The following is a 23,351-nucleotide window of genomic DNA, read 5'->3' as shown; positions in this document are numbered from 1 at the left end:
TGTGGGGGGGACCTTTTCTGTGTTGAAAAGGTCGAGAAAGGCTGGTATAGAGCATAAAGTACAAGTTTGGTGTTTGATGTGTATTGCTAGAGAGTTTTATTTTTTTCTTGGGAGAGTGCATGTGATCAGCACAGGAAGCTCACAAGAAGCAAGCTCATTTGTTAAAAAATTACAATGCTGATACGCCATAGATACCAGGCTAGGAGTGAGGGTTGTCACCAGTGGTGGCTGGTGCTCAACATTTTTCGGGGGGCGCAAACAGAAAAATGAGTGACCAGCGTGCCCCCAATCAATGCAGGGTGCCACAGCGTGCCCCCAATTAATGCAGATTGCCACAGCGTGCCCCCCAATCAATGCAGAGCGCCACAGCGTGCCCCCCCAATCAATGCAGAGCGCCACAGCATGCCCCCCAATCAATGCAGAGTGCCACAGCATGCCCCCCAATCAATGCAGAGCGCCACAGCATTGTCCCCAATCATTGCAGAGTTCCACAGCATTGTCCCCAATCAAGGCAGAGCGCCACAGCATTGTCCCCAATCATTGCAGAGCGCCACAGCATTGTCCCTAATCATTGCAGAGCACCACAGCATTGTCCCCAATCAATGCAGAGCGCCACAGCATTGTCCCCAATCATTGCAGAGCTCCACAGCATTGTCCCCAATCATTGCAGAGCTCCACAGCATTGTCCCCAATCAAGGCAGAGCGCCACAGCATTGTCCCCAATCATTGCAGAGCGCCACAGCATTGTCCCTAATCATTGCAGAGCACCACAGCATTGTCCCCAATCATTGCAGAGCGCCACAGCATTGTCAACAATCATTGCAGAGCACCACAGCATTGTCCCAATCATTGCAGAGCGCCACAGCATTGTCCCCAATCATTGCAGAGCGCCACAGCATTGTCCCCAATCATTGCAGAGTGCCACAGCATTGTCCCCAATCATTGCAGAGCGCCACAGCATTGTCCCCAATCATTGCAGAGCACCACAGCGTGCCTCCCTCAATGCAGTGTAGGCTTCCCCCCCCCCCCCAGACCAATGCACTTACCTGGCGGCAGCTTCTCTTCAGTCTCGGCGGCGGCTTTTCCTCACTTCCGATCCCGCCTCCTCCTCGGCCAATGGCAAGGGGTTTGCCTTGCGGCCAATCAGGAAGCGTGTATTGGACGCGCTTCCTGATTGGCCAGGAGGAGGATCAGTGTGGCAATAGCGAATTTGCATTCGCTATTGTCACACAATGGGTGGAGTCGGGACGCACTGCTCTGCGCCCCGGCTCCACCCTTTGCATCGCCCTATTAGAGCCTCTGGCTCTAATCAGGTGATGTAAAAAAAAAAATCCCCATTAAGCTCCATGCGTCCGGCGCCCCTGCATGCAGATTAGGGGGCCGGACGCATGGATGGGGGGGGGGCGCGCCACTGCGCCCCATATACACCGGCCGCCACTGGTTGTCACCCTAGGACCAGAAGTGTGTTGCTGGTAGGATCGCCAGGTGAAAAAGTAAAAAAAAAAAAAAAAGACCGAAAAGCAAACAATATCTTGTGTGACTTAAGGACTCTTTTAATTAAATACTTGCTTTTGATTCAATATGTCTCTCCCTATTGAATGGTAAATAGATTTATGTGGAAAATGCTGTAAACCTGGGGCGTGGGAAGTGCATTAACCCAAACCCTATCTACTTTCTTTGCTCAGACTGCTGGAAATGGCCCAGAAGTGAAAACTGATTGGTTGTTACAAGTACTGTACATCTGTGTTCCTTGGTTCCTTACGGCATACACTTGTTCTCAAGTTTTATTCAAAAATTGTGTAGCTCATGTACAGTATTAATGTGCTTTGGCAGAAAAACAAAAGTATTCTTCTAGACACAGGTTGACCATTTATGGCCCGAGTTTGCAAGTGATATGACAGCTCTGAACATCACTTGCAGGGCTAGCATTGACGAACAAGCATGTGATAATTTTAGCTGCTTAGAATTTTGATTGCTGAAAGATAGATATAGAGTTTTGGGTAAGCAGAGATGTCATCTCCCTCTCATATAGGGGAACAATCTTCAAGTCTATAGCCATTGTCACATATGAAATTTTAATTCTGCATTTTAATTTAAAATTGTATCTCAATAAAAAAAAAAGTTTTCTCCCCATTATACTCACCCCTTTCAGAAAATGCTACAAGAGGCAATATGTGACCATAAGGTAAGTGTGAAACCCAAGTTAGGCTGATGTACAATGTAGCCCAGTAAAAAGCATCGCCTTCAGAAACACACACTATATTTGTCAGTGCTACTCATTTGTTGACTTTACAAAATTTTGGTAAGAGGAGAGTTATGTAATAATCTATAGGAAGCACTACGTTTTAAAAGCTTACCATAATCAGACTAATAAAGTTGTCTTTAAATTATTAGAATTGTTAATTATGCGTAACTGCAAATCAATCTCAAAGCTTATTTTCAAAGGTCATCGACTGTCTTCTAATCAATTGCTTCAGGAAATTCATTATCAATCTATATGCTACAATACACTTTGCTGATGCAGTTAAAGAGGATCTTCGGTCTTAACAAAAAAAAAATTAGCTACTACTGTAATACTGTAGCTGCTGACATTTAAAAAAAAAAAAGGACACTTACCGGTCCAAGGATCCAGCGCTGTCTTCACATGGTTCTGTTCTTCACCTGTCTTTGGATCCCCAGCACCGACATATCCACTAGCAGCTATGTCCAAACTATGGCCCTCCAGCTGTTCAGGAACTACAATTCCCGTCATGCCTAGTTAGGTCTGTGAATGTCAGAGATTTACAATGCCTCGTGGGAATTGTAGTTCCTGAACAGCTGGAGGGCCATAGTTTGGACACCCCTGCTGAAAGGGAAGCCAGCTGTGACTAATTGCAGCTTCACATCCGGCTTCCCCAGCGAATAAGAGGGCCGTGCTGCACTTTTTCAATGGGACCCATGACCTGACCCAGAAGGTTGCGGCAAGCGGGAGGGTGGGGGAAGAACTTCTGCTCCGATTGCCTGGACGGTTGGAGCGGGAGTGAGAGAAGTTAAACTAAAACTAGGTAACCCCCCCACAAAGAGATCCACCAAAATTGGAAGAGGAGAGGGGAAGGAGACGTTAAAACAGAACTTCCCTTCCAGTTCTGCTTTAAGTTTTACCTGCAGAGTGAAGATATTGTAATTTTTAAAGTATATACTGCTTAAAGCGAATCACTAAAATCACATATAAGCTTTAACATGTTAATGTCATTTCAGAAATAATTTTAGTATTTTTTAAATCTGCATCCTTTAACTCCTTTCCACCAGGCTGTACACATATATGTTGCAGCACAGTTGTGGGCTTTAACATCGTGCTGCCACATAAATGTGTAAAACTGGCGTCACTGCAGTGTGCTGTCACTGACAGCGCCTGGTCACTGTTTTCAACTGGAAGTCAGTAGGGCAAACTTTCAATCGTGTGACTACTGTAACAGCCAGTCACAGTGATTACATGAATGGGAAGCCCAGGAAACATCCACGTAGTTAAGATCATGGGGAATTAATACTTGGTGATCCTGGCATGAAGGCCTTTGTTCTGACTATGGATTGGGCTCCATTATTATCATCCCGTCACAGGGTCTTCTGATGGGCCTGCAAGGCACTATCTGTACACACATTATGCAGGTATGGTCCATTGTTGTCACCATTAGGGACGCACTCTGTGTTCGAGTCTAATGTTAGTTAGACTCAAACATCAGCCGTTCGTGTGTTCGCCGATGAGCACTCCAAAATTCACTGCGCTGTTGCAGTGCATTGATTGCTGATGGTTGACCTGTATGCTTTGGCCAGTCACAGCATAATGTACTGTCAGAGCCATGATTGACCAAACTCCATGCCCCACACTATATAAGGCTGCTTACACGGCAGACCTGTATAGTGTTTGGCAATAGATTAATTAGTGGATAGTGAGTGCAGATAGTTTAGTGCAGTCAGTGTAGTGTACAGGCATACTCCACTTTTAAAATGTATGGATATGTTGTAGTCCTGGGTACCCTCTCGTTGCTCCCCAAGTTTTGTGTCTCTGTCACTTATAGTTCGGGAGCAGTGTCACGCCAAGCTGACCAAGATTTCTCATAGATGCCAATGTTAAAGACAGGGAGCAATGTCATGCCAAGCTGACCAAGATTTCCCATAGACACAAATGTTAAAGACAGGGAGCAGTGCCATGTCAAGCTGACCAAGATTTCCCACAGATGCCAATGAGCAATGAGTGGTTAGGGAATCCTATGACCCTTATCCGAGCATTCAGCCTGTCAGGCCAGGAAAGAGGGGGATGAGCGAGGGCCCCCCTCCTTAACCATACCTAGCCGCTTCCCCTCAACATGGGGAGGGTACTTTGGGATGCTCCCCAAAGCACCTTGTCCACATGTTGATGGGGACAAGGGCCTCTTCCCAACAACCCTTTACTGTGGTTGTCTGGGTCTTTGGGTGGGGGGCTTATTGGAATCTGGAAGCCCCCTTTAACAAGGGGGCCCCCAGATCCTGGCCCCCCCATGTGAATGGGTACATCGTACCCCTACTCATTCACCAAAAAAGTGTAAAAAAGTAAAAAACACAGAACAAAAGTCCTTTATTAAAAAGAAAAAAAAATAGTGTCCCTCGATGTAAATCTATCATCAATCACGTTGCCAGCCGGACCCGAAAAATAGAAATAAATACAAAAATTCTTCCGCCTCTTAAGAGGCTACCTGCCTGATCCTCAGCTTTGACAGTTCTTTTATAGGCAAGGGGCGGGGTCGCCCGGTTATGTCACCCGGTGGCACCACCTCATCTGGCGTCACATGACGTCACGTGATGTCAGAAGGGGCTGTACCATCAGGTGACGTAACAGGTTGGCCCTGCCCGTTGCCTATAAAAGAACTGTCAAAGCTGAGGATAAGGCAGACGGCAGGTAGGAATTAAAGGAATGTTTCATTTTTATTGTTTCACTTTAAGCATCAAAAACAATAATTTTAAAAAAGTTTTTTTTGCATTGATACATGTCCCCCAGGGCAGTACCCGGGTCTCAATACACTTTTTATGGCAATAACTTGCATATAAGCCTTCAAAATGAGGACCTTTGATTTTTTATGTTCGTGTCCCATAGACTTTAATAGAGTTTGCATGTTTGCTAGATCTTTTTCCCTGTTCGAAATGTTCTGGTGTGAATCGAACAAGGAGGTGTTCGGCCCATCACTAGTCATCATCAGGGAACCAACCATCTCTGGACTCCAGAGTCTGTAGTGCATCATTGTAGACTCGAAGAGTCTACATAGAGCATAGAGCTAAAATAATAGATGAATAAGAGATGAAAGCAAGTATTTCATTCTAAATCGGCAGTTGCTTATAATGCACTTTTTTGTAGCAAACTAAATAGAAATGTACATGCTATTTTTTCTTTTTCCTGTTTGTTTTTTGATATGGCTTTTGCGCTATGGAAAGTTGGGGACCTCTGATATACAGTATCATATTTACAGTGATTTCGGAGCTGCTTCATCTGTTCCTACATTTATCAGTATTCTGATGGTTGACATTTAGCAACAGCTGGAGGCTGGAAAGTGGAAAAAATGCTTCACAAATATTCCTCCAACTACCACATACTGGCATGAGAACCGGCCTGCCTGGCTGGCTCGTCAGTCTCACACGCTCATACTGTACCTCTCATTTGGAACCATGCACTATTCAGGTCCTCAATCGCTGGCTGTAGATAGACTCCATCCAGTTGCGAACACTTGTTTCCATGCTAAGCATCTTTGTCCTCCCATCCAGGGCAGCTGTCTTTCCTATCCATGGCAAATTAGTTGAGTTAGTGATATGGCTGGTATGTGCTGGGAGTTCTTCCTCTGGGAATAGCCATCTTGTGCTGATGCCATGTGTACAGTACACCAGGTTGGACAGAGCAGCATTGTGGTCTGAAATCTGTTGATCTACATTGAAGAGTGTGAATTCTGAGCGCTCAGCCAGGGAATGATAAGGGCTTTCTCAGCCGCGTTGCTGAATTTATACAGATGCAGGGTGATGTGATACTCTCCTAGAAGATGAGTCATTATCAAGTGAATATAGAAGCATCACAGAATTTAAATTGAGGATTATGAATACAAGCTGCTTGTCTTTTATGTCTAATTTTTTTCTTTTTTTGTTAATGCATGCAAAATCATGCAAATTAGTTCTAAACATTTCCATGCACAGTTGCCGCTGCTGATGACATTCATATAGGGTTAAATCAGGGCAGGGGGGGGGGGGGGTATGGTCAAATCAGACCACTTTGCACTCAAGTTAACACCATAAATGTTACAATAACCACATTTTTGTTATATGCTTTGATATCGGTCGTCAGAAAAAGGTCAATTAAAGTTAAATTTCCAAAATTGGACATTAACACTTGAAAGGCTTGCAGTGACCACAACTTGTTCTGTATTTCAGTCTTTAGTTCTAGCACTTTTGTCCATCTCAGTCCTGCCTGTAATCTGGTGTTCTGAGAACCCCTCTTGTAATGCAGGAGAGTTATTCCCAAACACGCCCACCACAGACTCCTTGCTGTTTCTTCCACATAGAAAGCCTAGTGCAAAATAAATCAAGTAAGAAGTTTCTCACAGGCACTGATTGTATTTAAAGCTTCCTTAGAAGTCAATTGGTGATACAATAAGCACAGACAGAGCAAGTTACAAAGAACAGGCCTTTATTAGGTGCCTTCTCTAATACTCTGTAAGGTGATTTCAGGATTCTTTCTGCAGTGGAATACAGCAGGTGAAGGTAAAATGAGTTGATGCTTTAGCGCAGTATGACGGGCGACATGTCCAGTCGCCCATCTTCCGGGATCGCGGCATCCGACCATCTGATTGGCCGGAGCCGCGGTGACGTCACTCCCGCGCACGCGCGCAGGAGCCGACGTTCACGGCACGGGGCTCGGAAGGAACGGCACCAGCGGCCGTTCCTTCAGAGCGCATGCGCCAGTGACGTCACTGGCTGCATGTAAGGTAAATATCTCCTAAACGGTACATGTTTAGGAGATATTTACAGTACCTATAGGTAAGCCTTAACATAGGCTTACCTATAGGTACAAGTTGCAGAGGAGGGTTTACTTCCTCTTTAAGGCAGCTTCAATAAACAGTCAAGTCTCTGGCATTTGGCAGTTGACTGGCAGGAGCTTATTACCAAAAGGATTCTCAACTTAGGCCGAAGTTAAGGCCCCCTGTACAGCCCAGATAAAAAAATCCAACATGGGCACAGGGATCATTCTGATGGATGTATAGGTGTTGCAGGTACCACAATGTTTCTGCACTCCAGTACTGTTTTTACTTGAGAAACATCCTAGACAAGGTCAGATTGAGTGCAACCACCTTATAATGCCCCCTTGTACCTGTAACTGGGTCTGAATGAAATTCTCTGCAGCCCAGGTTGCCCTGAACCCACTACATTCAGTAAGAAGCAGGACTCAATTTCGTGTAAATTAAGGTTTTTGCACACCATATGTCATCACACTGGCATAGTTGCCAACATTTGAAAAAAATTTCCAGGGACACTTTGCAGCACAGCTATCAATTACTTACCACACCCACTTCCCTGAAGCTACGCCCACTCCACATAATTAATCTCCGCCTATTTATCATCAGATTATAGGGTCTACTCAATAAAGAGAGAATTACAGGAAATTGAAAAAGGAATTTTAAACTTGAGGCCAAAGTAGCAGAGTTGGAATAATTCTCCCATTCAGCTGCACTACTTCTGCCTAAATTCTCATCACAATTCCCTGCAATTCTAAAGTGTCAAATGTGCTGAGGTGTGACAATACAAAAAATTTATTATGTAAATATAAATAAAGTGCAAAGTGTAAATAAGTACATTAAGGCTGCATTCACATGTCAGCTTATAATCGCGGGCAGAACCGCCGCGGTTCCGCCCGCGATTCGGAGATTTATTGCAAATCGCGGGACGCCTAGCGTTGCCCGTTGATTTGCAATAGCCCCCCAAACGCCGAGCGATGTTGCCGCAATTTACGCCCGCCGAATCGCGGCAACATCGCGTAAACAAAATCGCGGGACGCAATACGCTCCAAAGAAGCTCTTGTACTTTTTTGGAGCGTATTGCGTCCCGCGATTTTGTTTGCGCGATGTTGCCGCGATTCGGCGGGCGTAAATCGCGGCAACATCGCTTGGCGTTTGGGGGCTATTGCAAATCAACGGGCAACTCTAGGCGTCCCGCGATTTGCAATAAATCTCCGAATCGCGGGCGGGAACCGCGGCGGTTCTGCCCGCGATTATAAGCTGACATGTGAATGCAGCCTAAGAAAGTGCAAAGTGTAAATAAGTACATTGCCGGGATAATGTAAATTACCCAGGACAGGCTCCTATTTGCCGGGACTGTCCCTGCAAAAATGGGACAGTTGGCAAGTATGCACTGGTAAAGGACACTAGAGACCATTATTAGTAAGGGGGATTACCAAAGATCCTGAATTAAGGCTTCCTTGTTACCTAGTGAAGACAGATTTAGTGGATCCTGAGCAGCTCAGAAGATAACAAAGTAAACCTAAATTATTTTTGTGTGTGTGTGTTTTTTTTTTTTTGTGGACAGGGTGGTTAGGGGTTAGAATATCTGTCAGGTTTTTAATGCTGTCTATGTTCTTGCTTTTGTCCTTTTTAGCCCTGATATTGAGACTGATTGATAGTAAGGGAGAAGATAAAAAATTGAGTTTCCAGAGCAGATATAGAGAAAATATAAGGGAAATCTTGCAATGCAGGCATGTGTTCTATTTTCGGAGATTTACCTCACTTTGGAGATTTTTTCTCCCACTTTCTGTTGTGTTCAAAGGACAAGAAGTAAGATCATTTTTCTTAAATGGTGCAGAGCTGCCAAAAAAAAAAAAAAAGCTATATTCTGTGATAGCACCCCTTTAAAGCGGTAATAGGGAATCCAGCATCAAGATGGTAACACCTTGGGCCTTTGGTTTTGTATTAATGGTGTCAGTTTGAGGTACTTCTAAGATCATTCAGAATTCATTAACAGGTGCATTTGACCTGTGTGGACCTCCTTCTTTTCTGCAATTAACCTACTTCAAGTGGGTTTTGTATTTCCATAGACTTGTATAGAAATGCAAAACCCATGTTATGTGAACAAAATCCCAGTGACATAGGCTCTTATAGTGTCCATTGTTTTCAGTGGAATACAGATGCAGAAAGACAAATGCCGGTGGAGTCCCTGCAAGATGTAAAGATCAGGCAGGTGATTTAACCCAAAATATCAGTTTAGAGTTTGGAGCTGCTCTTTAAATATTAGACTTGAACTATGGTGTAATGTAAAACTCTCACGCTATCTTCAATAGCAATCTATATGCCCTCAAACAGCTGGCAAACACAATTTTAGCCAATACCTGAGCTATAGCAAAAATGGAAGATACAAATAGCACTTTATTTGTGTCTTCCAGACTTGAACTATGGTTTAGGTTTACACCAAACTTTCTTCTAGACATAACGGCATAACTTATAGATTCCAAGGTCTAAGTGTAATATAAATTCACTAAGATTCTGTCAACATAGGGCTCGATATTGGTGAGTTGTATATAGAGAAAAAGCAAATTAAAATATTTCCTCAATATGGTATATATTTTCCATTACTGTGATTTATGATGTGAAATCTGTTCAATTTATCTTGTGGGAAAGGATAGGAGCACATATAGATGGTATGTGTGGAGGATGGGGTAGTATGATTTACTTGATGCTTTAGCTGTCAACATGTACCTGCTCCATCTCCAGATGTTTTCCATCACTATACTATTTCAGTCATGTAGATGGGCATACCGTGTGATCTATTATCCAGCGGAGGGTATGTTCTGACAGAGTCATGCTCTGTGCTGCTTAGCATACATCCTGAATTATTGGCAGAACTGTCTTGTTTGTGTAATAAAAAGTCTCTGTTGGCCACTGATTGCCAGATTCAATAAAATGATGCGAATCTGAGTCAGAAGTCACATTTTCCAATATCCGTTAGATATTTTATTTTCTCAGGGAAGAAAATAAGACATAAGATTGGGTACTATGGACACTTTTACTGGAGAGTTTTCTTTTCTTTTGTTTTCATAGAAAGTACCCAGAGCTGTACTAGTACCTCAGGGTGCCTGTATGTCAGGACAGTTGTCCTAATGATGACCTGGATGGCCCATATCTTTGGGTGCTCTGGTATATAAATTTGGACCCAACCTCCCTGGTTCAGAGCTTGTCCGCACCCCTCCAAGCTCCTATTGGTGAGTGAGGGTGCCTATTCCAGTGACATACCAATTCTAAGGCTTAAGCTAACCATACATAATGATAATTCCATCATTCAATCAACTAATTTCATTCAAAAGCCCTTAAAGCAAAATTCCATGAAAATAAAATGTTTCTCTCATGCAGTGGGGCTGTGTCTGCACTGCATGCGTTAACTGCTTGTTTTGTCTAGGGGTGAACCAAAAGGCTATACTTACCCGATCCTTCGATCCCCTAGAAAACGGTGCTCCCTGCGTCCAGGGGTGGACTGTTCCTGGCTTCCTCATGTCCAGAACCAGCCTATGGGCGTGATGATATCAGGAACAGTCCATTAACAAAACGGTTAGGTTCCGGGGGTGGGGGAAGGACAGGAGCAGCAGGGACCAGTCTTGTGCTCGGAAGATCGGCGGATTAGGTAATTATATTTCCGCTCTGCAATCCCCATAGACAAAAACTAGCAGTTCTTCTTTAAAAATTTGCGATAGACCTGCTACTTGAATGGATTCCCAGATGTATTAAACAGGTTTCTTTTTGCTGAAATCAAGGAAAAATAATGTAAAGCAAAGTTTATTTAAATGCTTAAGTATATTATTATTATTATTATACAGGATTTATATAGCGCCAACAGTTTGTGCAGCGCTTTACAGTGTGGGGGAAGACAATACAGTTACAGAACAATTCAAAACAGGAGGAATCAGAGGGCCATATAGCATATTTAGAAGTATATTTATATATACAGTACATTATATGTTCATTAGTCAATGGGGTTGTAGGTAGAGTCTACCTATAAATCCAATAAAAACACTATACATAAACTTTTGTTTGTATTGTTCTGTCATACAACCTTATACCATACATATTCATTTAAAAGATTAAATATTAGTGACCATGAACGTTATGATTCTGGATTAAACTTTTTTCTAGCACAGGCACGCTAAAATAAGTATGCTTTCCACCAACGGGGACCACATTGGAATTTTTTTCATTCAGATAAAAAACAAATTTCCATTCTTCGCCTTCTATTTTTCTCAACACTACAGTGAGAAACAACTTTTGATTTGTCCTAATTTACCATTAGAAAATTGAACGTTTAGAAAATGAATATTTTCTAAAAAAAATTCTAGCTAGCTTTAGAAACTGGAAGGAAGAAGGCCAGGTAGTTGACTTATTTATTTGTGAGTAGAGGTGAAACAGCCAGTGTATTTACTTTTGAAGCCCCATGTAAAGGTCACATTGACTTGTGCACTTTATATGTATTAAGGATTTTATTTCAGTTAGTGATTAATATAATGGAGTACCGCTAAGCACCCCATTGGTGATCACCTCTATTGAAAACCAAATAATGTCTTATGTGCATGCATGTTGTTGTGTTATACATCATTGGGTGTACAAAGTCCTGTAGTTCCACTCATACTTCTTGCTGTCAGCATTGTGAGATGAAAGGAAGTCATTGGAGGAAGTAGAGGGCTTGGGAACAATTGTTCTAACAAAATAGCCATGTTGACACCCAAAAGCCCTCTGGATCAAAAGTCACACTACCTGAATTTTTTTTATTTTACTTGTGGGTGGACTGACTGGTATGTGCTGAGTCACTCACCAACTTAACCAATATTTAAAGGACTTCTGTGGGGAGACCTCCCTGCTGATATCCTACTCTCAGCCACCGTGGAGTATTACATCTACTGCTACATCAGGATATAGTTACATAATGAGGTTGAAAAAAGACATCAGTCCATCCAGTTCAACCCATAATGTGTCTGTTTGCTGTTAACCATACATTGTATACCCCTTTATGTTGTGGTCTTTAAGGTGCCCATCTAATAGTTTTTTGAAACTATCGATGCTCCCTGCAGATACCACTGCTTGTGGAAGAGAATTCCACATCCTTACTGCTCTGACAGTAAAGTACCCCTTACGCAGTTTAAGGTTAAACCGCCTTTCCTCTAGTTTTAGTGAGTGGCCACATGTCTTATTGTATTCCTTTTCTCTGAAAAATTTGTTCCTTATGCTAGGGTCACCAGTACAGTATTTGTACATTGATATCATATCCCCTCTCAAGGGTCTCTTCTCCAGAGAGAATAAGTTCAATGCTTGTAGTCTTTCCTGGTAGCTGATGTCCTCCATTCCCCTAATTATTTGTGTTGCCCTTGCTAGAGGGGTGAGGATAGTCTCACCCCTCTAGCTGAACTGTCCACAATCTCAAATAAATAGAAAACCTGAAGGTGGGTGTGAGTCTCCTGAATAGGCAAGTCAGCATGCTAAAAATCAAGGTGTATGTATTTCCCCAAGGAGACCCCATGAGTTCAATACACCAACCACCATCCAGAATTGAAAGGTGAGTTTCGAGTGAGCTTACATCTTTAAGCTTACAGACATGACATTAATTCCCTGAGAAGAAACAAGTACTGGTGAGCAGTGAGGGATTTGGCAGTGATTAGTAAATTACTAAGTGATTACAGAGAGCATATTACGATTAGCTGCGGATGTACCATAAAAAGCACATCTGCCTAACTAAAGGGCCCTTTATATGCAACTTAAGTTGCATTGAGTTCTAAGAGCCCCTAAAGCGTCAGCTGTTCCTCTTGCTAGGGAATTTTCCCATGAAGACCCCATAAATGGCATATCTCCTGGGACAAATGGAAAGAAGTCGAGGAAAAATCGTACTGGGAAAAGAAGCATCTGTAGACATTTTTCTGCTGCCATTTTCATTCCTGATTAGAATTGCTTGAGACACTATACCTAACGGAAAACATATTTGAACACTCCAGAAGACATACATTCATGGTTGTAACAAATGGCTTAATTTCTAACAGTTGTGCCATGTCAGTTTTTGTTGGCTGGGGGCTGCCCATATAATAAAGCTGCCAGACACATGGACTTACTTACCAAGGCAAAGAGTAGCGTGCAAATCTCTATAACTCATAGCAACCAACCAGCACCCAATCTGCACTGTTCACACTGTGAACTGATGAATAGTGGACTCTGAAAAGTGTGCATGATCCGTCTATATTTTGTATAAGCTTAGCAATATAGAAGTATAACATCAGAGACTTGTAATTTGAAAAAAGTTATCAGAGAATTGTGCTTTTAGTGCAGTTATTCTTTAAATGCACCCAGATTCAACAGGAGGGAGAGGGGGGGGGGGATGTCTTGGGAAGATCTCTCTAGCAAGGTGATATTTATTAATAAGACAATAATCGAATATTATTAAAGAAAAATGGTAGACTAGAAATAAAAATTTGCTAGTGGGTGAAGGTTTTTTGTAGAGGTTTGCGTGTCGCTTCTGCAACAAAAAAACCCTTTTCCTTTTTACTATTTCGTTTTTAATTCCTGTAGGCGTATTGCAATGTATGTTCCCGAGTGCCAAGATGGTGCGATTTCATATCACATGCACAGGAGTTGCACCATCACTAGCCGGCCTATAGACAAAGGAAGAAACAGGTTGCAGGAAACCTCTTGTAGTATATTGTGTTCCATGTAATATGTATATAGTAAGGTATATCCTCCAGGTAGTTGTCTCTTGTTGTATATATTGGTCCCTGTAATATGTATATAGTAAGGTATATACTCCAGGTAGTAATTGTACTCTCTTGTAGTATATAGTGTTCCCTGTAATGTGTATATAGACTATATACACATTACAGGGAACACTATACTACAAGAGAGTACAACTACTACCTGGAGGATATATACCTTACTATATACATATTACAGGGACCAATATATAGTAAGGTATATCCTCCAGGACAGGTAGTTGTCTGTCTCTTGTGTCGTCGATCATCATCATGCCATGAGAGAGTTAAAAAAAGAATATCAATAATCAAGCAGCCTGGCAGCTGGGCTGGCTGCCTTACCTTTACAACGGCTGCACATGGGAGGAGGTGGGTGGAGGCGGAGGCGTAGAAAGTCTTTCTAGGCGCGGAGACCGACGGAGAGGAGAGGAGGACGAGCCGACGAGGAGGAGGATCCTCCTCCGAGTCCTCCGCTGCGGCGCTGTGCATCATGGGTCTGCTCTGCTAACGTCACTGGTTGCTAGATGCTAATCGGGCTGGCCTTAGCAACCAGTGTCTGTGCAGTGCAGACTCGAGCCACAGCCGCCGCCGGCGGGCGGAAAACAACAAGGGGGGGTGCCCGGGCCGGCGGACAATGGAACAGGGGGGGCCCTAGACCACCAGGGACATGCCACCATCTATGTGGGGCCCCTTGGCAAGTGGGGCCCCCGGGCAACCGCCGGGCATGCCCAGTGGAAAAGACGGCCCTGACTGTCTAATTATTCTAATTGTGTCCAAGTATGCTTGTGTAGAAAATGTGCAAATTTTATCTGCTGTGATGGAGATTTGTCTTTAGGTAACTACAGCTGACTTTGAAGTGTTTGAATAAATACAACATCTTTGTGTGTCTGCAGTTGGCACAAGTGTGAAAGCTTCCCATGGGTACAATTTATACTTCATGATCCTATGCAAACATATTGGAACATGATAGGTAATGAATACTCTTTAGATTATTAATCAACAGCCAACAAAAGCGAGGGACATTTTTTTTGTAAAATAAAGATGCTGTTTATCTACTTGTGATCATGCTTTGCTTTGAAATTGATATTTATTATAGTGTGAATTAAATTGTATGCCCATTGCCAGTGTCTTTTGATTGCTAACAGGTCTCTCTTTTTCTTCTTTTTGTCATTTTCACAGATCGGGTAAATGTAGAGGTTGGCCTCCTTCAGCTCATTGGAGATCCACCGCCAGAACAGATCACTAAAATATTCGGCCCTGATAAGACTCCTGGCTATGTATTTGGAGAAGATGCCAACACTGGACAGGTGGCACAGTACCACCTTCCTAGCCCCATGTTTAGGGACTTTTCTATTCTGTTCCACATACAGCCTACCACTACCAAGGCCGGAATGCTGTTCTCCATCACAGATGCTTCACAGTCTATTGTGTACATTGGAGTGAAGCTGTCAGAAGTCAAAGATGGTAAGCAGCAGATCATTTTCTTCTACACCGAGCCTGGGTCCACGGTGTCCTTCCCTGCCGCCACCTTCAGCGTCCCAGCACTGACAAACCAATGGACACGCTTTGCCCTTAGTGTGGAAGAAGAGGAGGTTGCCCTGTACATGGAGTGTAATGAACTAAAGAGGGTCCGTTTTGAGAGATCACCTGATGAGATGGAGCTGGAGGATGGATCTGGGCTTTTCGTGGCTCAGGCTGGAGGGGCTGATCCCGACCGTTACCAGGTAAAAGTCTTTTTAGAATAAGGTCATGAGGCGGTCATCTGTTAACAGCAGAATTATGTATGGTAGATTACTTGTCAGATTGCAACAGTGGTTGTGCCAGGGTGTTTATGAACTAATCATTTGTAGTTAGTAAAGCCAAGAATTCTTGATGCATGGCCATGTTTTTACTATGTGTAGAATGTTAATGTGTTGCAGGAAAGGAGATAGTTATAAAGTGTTAATGTTAAAGTACTGGATATATTTTTTTATTGCCTGAAGTTATGCTTACATGTACAGTATGATGATAGTTGGGTGGAAAAAATGGCTCAACCATAAGAGCTTCTTTTTCATGGCTATAAACCAGGTATCTTTTATGAACTCTATTTGCATTTCATTTGTACCAAACTGAAAAGCACCAGTAATAGTCAAATCAAACCCCTTGAGATATTTTCATGCTTACCCACTGATTACCTGCAGAGAGGAACACCTAAAACATGGTGTGCACTGTAAAGGAGACCGTACACTATAGGATCTGATACCACAATTCTCTCTAGATCTACTATCAAGTATGCAGTGCAGCATTTTACAATTTTTTATACAAAGGAACCCTTATAATGATTTTCATTTCTCGGGGAACTCCTGCTAAATATTACACCTCTAGCTAACGGCACATTTGTGTGGTCAGAAAATTGTAACTATAATAATAAATAAAAGAACAAAGACTGTAGTAGAACGTATGTCTAGCATGTTCGACACCTAGAGCAGAAAGTTATTTTATTGTGTATCGTTTTCAGGTGTTTTTTTGGGGCTTTTTTCAGGCGTTTTTTTTTGGGCTTTTTTCAGGCGTTTGTTCAGGCTTTTTTTGGGCTTTTTTCAGGTGTTTTTTGCAGGTGTTTGGAGGCAGGCATTGAGATAAAACGCTTGCAATCTGCCAAAAAAGAAGCTCATGTATTTTTTTGAGCTTCAGGCGACAAAACGCTCATATGTGAACAGGGGCCATTGAAATTAATAGGATTATTGGGCGTTTTGAGACTTTAGAGATGAGAGTTTTACGAGCTGAAAAATGCTCAGGTGTGAAAAGGGCCTAACAATCAAGAAATGGAACAAACAATAATAATGGCCAGAGAAGTAAAAGCAATGGTGAAAATTGTAGTGCCACTCACATTAGTGGTCAGTGGAAAGTGCCTTCTTATATTGGAAGTTGGTGTAAGTGATCCCATACATCTGTGGGAGAAAGGACCTCTTGTACAGTATGAATAGTCAGTGAGTGAAGAACATGCTTCCTTTTTCTCATTAAATGTTTTTCCATTAAAACAAAAAATGAAAGTAGGCGCTGTTACACAATATTAGTAACCATCAGTGATCCTCACCATTCCATTGAGCATACTAAAAAATAATAAATTTAAATCATACTCCACACAATCATATACAATGTGCTAAAAATACCATAAATAACAACAAATATTTTCTTATAAACACACATGTGCCAGTGGTTTGTGTGCCAAAATAATATCTCAATTATGTATCTATGTGAATACTAAACATATAAAATATATTATAACATAAATATCTATATCAGTAAAACCGATTAAATTTGTGAGTAGTAGTCCAGTATATAGAGTGACAGTCCAAAAAGGAAAAAAATAGTGATGGTATCTAGATCCATGTATCCATATCCGTACGAAAAACGTGCTTTTTCCAAATAAAAAGTAATGCACTCAGCAGAGCCCCTGGGACCATATCGTGTTAAATGCCATAGATACACCTTCCCAATATGGTGAATAATGCAGATATGACAGCTTCCTCCCTTCAGATATACGATATCAATAGGAATGGAAGACAAATAACAAAATAATAGCGCAACACCGTTTATTAAAACTCGTCCGATAAAAACAACTCTGCAGTAGTTTCCCTTACATTAAAAAGTCCCCCGACCTGCACCAGCTCTATGAGCTTATAAATGCCCTAAGGCCACTGTGGGATGTATTGGGAACTCACTCTTTCCCGCACCAGACTGCAGCTCCTCAGCTGGCGTGCGTTCCACCGCTCCCGGAAGTGATGTCCAATGGTTATCCACAGAAGCTAGAGGCAGCAACTCGATTTCTATGTTTTCGCCAGATAGGCATCATCAGGGATTTCCTGATGATGCCTATCTGTCATCATCAGAAAGTCAGTCCCGGTCAAGGCACAGAGCTGGTGCCGGTCGGGGCACTTTTTAATGTAGGGGCAACTATTGCGGAGTTATTTTTTATCTGACGGGTTTTAAAGAGGTTGTAAACTCATTTCAATTTTTTTTTTTTCTACAAGCTGAAAGAGAAGCACATAATGAGCTAGTATGCATCGCATACTAGCTCATTATGAAATACTTACCTTAGAACGAGCCCCCGCCGTGCCGTCCGCTCACCTCTATGACGGGCGACATGTCCAGTCGCCCGTCTTCCGGGATCGCGGCATCCGGCCATCTGATTGGCCGGAGCCGCGGTGACGTCACTCCCGCGCACGCTGGCTGCATGTAAGGTAAATATCTCCTAAACGGTACATGTTTAGGAGATATTTACAGTACCTATAGGTAAGCCTTATCATAGGCTTACCTATAGGTAAAAGTGTCAGAGGAGGGTTTACTTCCTCTTTAATAAATGGTTCTGCGCTTTTATTTTGTTATTTGTCTTCCATTCCTATTGACTTTGTATATCTGAGGGGAGGAAGCTGTCATATCTGCATTATTCACCATATTGGGAAGGTGTATCTATGGCATAATAAGATACATCTGTCATTTAACGCTTATGGAGTATGATACCTATTTATTATTTTTTAACATGCTCACAGGAATGGTGAGCATCACTGATGATTACTAATATTGTGTAACAGTGCCTACTTTCATTTTTTGTTTAGTTGATTTGTGGTCTTACAGCTGCAATTATGATTGACGCCATCCCAAGGTGTATAGAATGTATTTCTTTTTAATTTCTTTGCTTATATAAGAAACCACCATTCTTTTTTTCAGTCTATGTTCCATTGGGAAAATTCTCTTCACTTCCTGTACTGTTGACAGTGTTGTCACTGTGCAGAATCTCCAATAGGGACAGGAAAAAAAAGTTGAAGTTCTCGCCTTCCCCTTATCCTACAGATAAAAAATATTTCATTATGTTTTGTCCCTATTTCCCCTCCCTCCCTGTCCTGGTGACAACGTTGCTAAAAGAAACCTGACATGTTCTGACTATTCCCAAATCTATTATTATTATTATTATTACTATTATTATAATACGAGATTTATATTGTATACTAGCGCAGTTGTTTCTTATTTCGAGATTTATATAGTGCCAAAAGTTTACTTAGTGCTTTACAATATAAAAGGGAGACAATACAGTTAGAATACAATAAAATACAAAAGGATTAAGAGGGCCCCGCTCAGAATATCTACACTAAAGAAAAAGTTTTGACTCAAGATACACGTTAAGATGTAATTTGGGAAATGTCCGCTATGCTTTAACTGTTATTTACTTGACTCTTTTTAAGGAAAATCAATCTAATATAAAGGAAAAAAGCATTTATGGAAGTAGAAAAAAACTTTAAACGTGTGGGTGGGATGGTCCTTAGATATCGGTAACACTTGGCAGATATGCATCAGTAAGATAATAGCATAATTACTGCATATTAGATCAAAGGCAGAGAATAGTGACATTCACAGACAGTATCTGTATACTGCAGATTCCGAATTCCTTTTTTTGTTCCTTCTTCCCTGTCATCATTTTCTATTACTGACTGGCTTTCTGTCCTTCTGTCTGCTATGTTGGTTTTCAGACTGTTGTCCTGGGGGTGTACATAGACCAGATCTGAGTAATATGCTTGGAATCTGCTGTCCGCAGTGTGTGAACAAAGCAGGCGTTTTCTTCCCCTGGAAATTGAGGGGATGCTGAGACAAAGGGGAAATTGAGTGCTGAGAATGGAAGGATATGTGTGTGATAAATGATGATTACTGTACGGGTGGGGGGGTGGGAGCTAGTGATGGGATGTAGAACAGCTGAAGGAATGACAAGTCGGATGGTTGTGTGTGACTTCATGTAGGGAGATGTCTTTGCCAACAGGATAAGGGAGGTCAGTGTTCCTGCCCTGGCAAGCTGCACAGTACAAAGAGGGTCGGCAAGAACATACAAACCTTGTGGATGTAGCAAGGATGAAATTTATTGGTCTTGATAGATTTAGGAAATATAATAATCCCTTATAATAGCATTAGATAAACCTCAGATAAATAATGGAGTTTTAAAAGTCACTTAAAAAAGCTTTTAAGGAAGGATAGTTTTACATATATCTAATGTTCTAATCCCGTGCTGTCACAATTAGGAAGAGATTTCTTCCTCTCGTAACCACTACATTAGAGAATCTTCCTGCTAGAACATCTATGTGTTGAGGAACCTGTACTGTTGAAGCGGAACTCAACACTTTTCTAGTTGGCTGTAGATACCCAACAAGAGGTCGCGTCATCTGTGTAACGGAACGGCCTTACTCAAGAAGGGTATGTCTGCCGTATAAGCTTCCCTTGCCTGATACCAGCACAATATAAGATACCTTAGCCCACCCAGTCACTTGTGGAAACATCAGTGTAGGGTGGTAAGAAGCATAAGACTGTCTATTCAAACACAGGCACAAGAGATATACACTCTGGGACAATCCCCCCTCCCCTTTAGCAGCTAATCCACATACATATACATCCCATAATAGGTTGATCCCAATGCAGACAGAAACAATAGAGCAATGGGATACAGGCACTTAACAATAACAAACCCCACCCCACCTCAAAATAGTCATGGTCTATGAGACAATATTCTTTCAACCCAAACCACACATACAAGATAACAGGGGTAAAAAGAAATGCTGAGTCCGGTGTGGTTGTACAGTGAGTCTGATTGGTGCAGACCCAACTGTTGTTCTTGGTCACCCTGTGCCCCTAATAGACAAAGGGTGACTTACACATAGAAGGGGCCGGGGGAACTGGATAAGGAGTTTCTCAACCTCTCTAAGGTAATCTGGGTTCCACAAGCCCCCCACCCAAAGTGACTCTCGTCACAATCTGGTTCTCACACCCACTGGTCAACCTCCTCTCCATTTCTGACATGGCCAACAGGCACACAAGTACAGTAAAAGCTGGTTTTCCAACTTTTCGTAGAAAAGAAAATGTTTGATATCTGGTCACAAAGAGGTTTTCCAGTAGTAATACTACAGAAATATTTTGTGTGACAATGAGTTCTTCTAGCATTCAAAACTGCTATCTAGTTAAAATCTAGAATGGCTCAACCAACAACCATTAAAATTTGTCAAATCACATATGGTATTGAATGACTGTGCAGAAGACAATTCAGGTCAAAAATAAATAATTTAAAACCAAATAATATCTAAAATGATAAAAAAAATTGTCAAATCACATATGGTATTGAATGACTGTGCAGAAGACAATTCAGGTCAAAAATAAATAATTTAAAACCAAATAATATCTAAAATGATAAAAAAAATACTCAAATTATTAAATTTATTACATTATTATTTTAAAATATTGAGTTTATTTAAACTTTTAATTGAAAATGATTTATAAAAAATGTAGACCAATAAGAATTTTTTTAATGTAAGATCATTTAAAGTGTTTCAATTGCCGCACACCATGTTGTAAGGATAATAGCAGTCTCAACAAACTCCATCAAAGCCACGCCCCCAACATGTTTTACCATGACTCGGGGCTTAATCATGACCTCCATAAGTAAGCCCTGAGGCGTGAAAAAACGCCTTGGGGTGTGGCTTGCTATTTGCTGAGGCTGCTATTATCCTTAAAGTGGAGTTCCGCCCTGGGAAAGTTTTTTTTAATAAAAATACCCCCGGGACAGTCAGGGCTAGTGCATTCCACAATGGATAGCCTCTGATCTGTCCCGGGTTGCACTCACCTTTTAGAAGAAATACATACCTTGAAAATGTATTGTCCAGCGCTGCCATCTCAGGTGTGGGCAGCTTGAAGCCAGCGCGATCCTCTTCTGCGTCTTCTTCTGTCTTCTTCGGTCCCACGATGCACTGCACCGGCCCCGCCATCACTTCTGGTGCCACAGCGTCATCCCTGCACAGCTTCTGGGCATGCCCAGAAGCTGTTTAGCAAGGCATGACGGCGCCTGCACCGGAACTGACGTCGGGGCCGGTGCAGGCGCATTGATTCCTGGGAGCGATGACATTCAGCTCCCAGGAATCATTGCAAGCCAGGAAGTGACAAATCGTCGTGGCCGCCGAGGGGAGGAAGAGGAAGTAAGGTAAGTATATTTTCTTCTAAACAAGGTAAGTGAAAAAAAAAAAATTGCGATTATCCATTTGTTTTTCAGGTGACCCGGAGCAAGAAGATGGAGGTAAGTATAATTTTAGGGTGGAACTCCGCTTTAAGTGGTGGTTCACATTATAGCGATGTCAGGCATCACATGTGATTCCCAGCGCACTGCTGTACAAATCGGATGCGGTGTCTGTGCGGTGCGAATATAGCCATATAGATTGTATGGCTGAATTTGCATTGCATTCAGACCAAAGTTGTGCAGGACCCTTTTTTTGGTCCGCACCAGAATTGGGTCGCACGAGTGTTCACACCTACGCGGTCTGACTCATGTCCGAACTGACAGTTCTCACTGCGATATGCGATCTGATCTGGGGGTGTCATTAACTTTGTATTGACACTCCCAGTAGTTTGCATATGGCAGTGTGAACTGCCTGCAAGTCGGGAGCGATGCGGGAACCTACAGTTGATTTGCAGGGTTCCCGCATCGCATATGTGTGAACCGGCACTTAGGATGGACTTCCATCTAGCTTTCACCCACAGTGTGATTTATTGAACAGGACTGTCAGAGCCTGAGCGGAGACCCAAAGGTTTTTCCCCCAAAAAAATGTATATTTAAGTTGTGTAGGTGTGTGAGGGTGTGTATCCTTCAGGGGTGTACAATCAGGGCCATCTGTGCAGAACTTTATTAGAACTGGGTTTATACTAGCTAAGGGTTTGGATTAAAGGAACTCCACTTGTTTCTGTTGTTTTATAAGAGTCTAATTGAATCATTTTTATAGTTCAGTTTAGCCTATAGCTTTACAATCTCTTTGGCTTTTCATCCTTGCCCCATAGAAAGCGACATTGTGCTCCTTTCAGATGCTCAGCAATGGCGGGTTGTTATGGGTTGCTTCTCTTTGCTCATTGTGTGTTAGCTTAGTAAAGAAACCTGTTACAGTCTAAATGTAGAATTGCCAGCTCTCTTTTATTTAAAGGGAATGTATAGTGTATAATACTCTCCCTGTGTGCTGTTGTTTCATCTTTAGTTGTTAGGCAGAGAGGTAGACTGAGCTGGCCATACATTGAGTTGATTTCAATCAGAGGTTGGCCCTGTTGGCACTCCACTGGGCTGAACAAGAGGAATCTAACTGTATATGACCAGCTTAGTACCAAGCAATAACAAAAAATAAAAGAGCAGGCATGTCAATGAGAAAGTCATATAAAAGTTACTTTGAGGTAAATACTTTATTTATATAAAATATGCGTTTACTAGAAATATGTTCTTCTTTCCCTTTAACCACTTAAGGAGCAGAAGGTTTTACCCGCTTAATGACCAGGTCCATTTTTTGCGATACGTCACTGCAATAATTTTACTGACAGTTGCGCAGTCGTGCGACGCTGTACCCAAATAAAATTGATGTCCATTTTTTACCACAAATAGAGCTTTCTTTTGGTGGTATTTATTTACCTCTGCTTTTTTTGGGGTTTTTTTTGCACTATAAACAAAAAAAGAGCGACAACTCTGAAAAAAAAAAAAAAAAACCACAGTATTTTTAATCTTTCTGCTATAAAACACAGATTAAAAAAAAAATCCTAATTTTTTTCATCAATTTTGGCCAAT

General features: G+C 42.0%; 1 protein-coding gene across 3 annotated transcripts in view; it reads left to right on the top strand.

Annotated features, from left to right (window-relative positions):
* Nucleotides 1–23,351, top strand: part of COL18A1 (collagen type XVIII alpha 1 chain) — a 259,891-nt gene that overhangs the window by 170,410 nt on the left and 66,130 nt on the right. For all 3 annotated transcript variants that reach the window (XM_082261324.1, XM_082261322.1, XM_082261323.1), the window contains one exon: nucleotides 14,930–15,474. In XM_082261324.1, the coding sequence (XP_082117450.1) occupies nucleotides 14,930–15,474 (545 nt within the window). The remainder of the gene's footprint in view (nucleotides 1–14,929; nucleotides 15,475–23,351) is intronic.

Source organism: Pelophylax lessonae (assembly GCF_965119305.1).
Source record: "Pelophylax lessonae genome assembly, chromosome: 6".
Lineage (NCBI taxonomy): Eukaryota > Metazoa > Chordata > Amphibia > Anura > Ranidae > Pelophylax > Pelophylax lessonae.
This window is presented reverse-complemented; position numbering and strand designations above follow the sequence as displayed.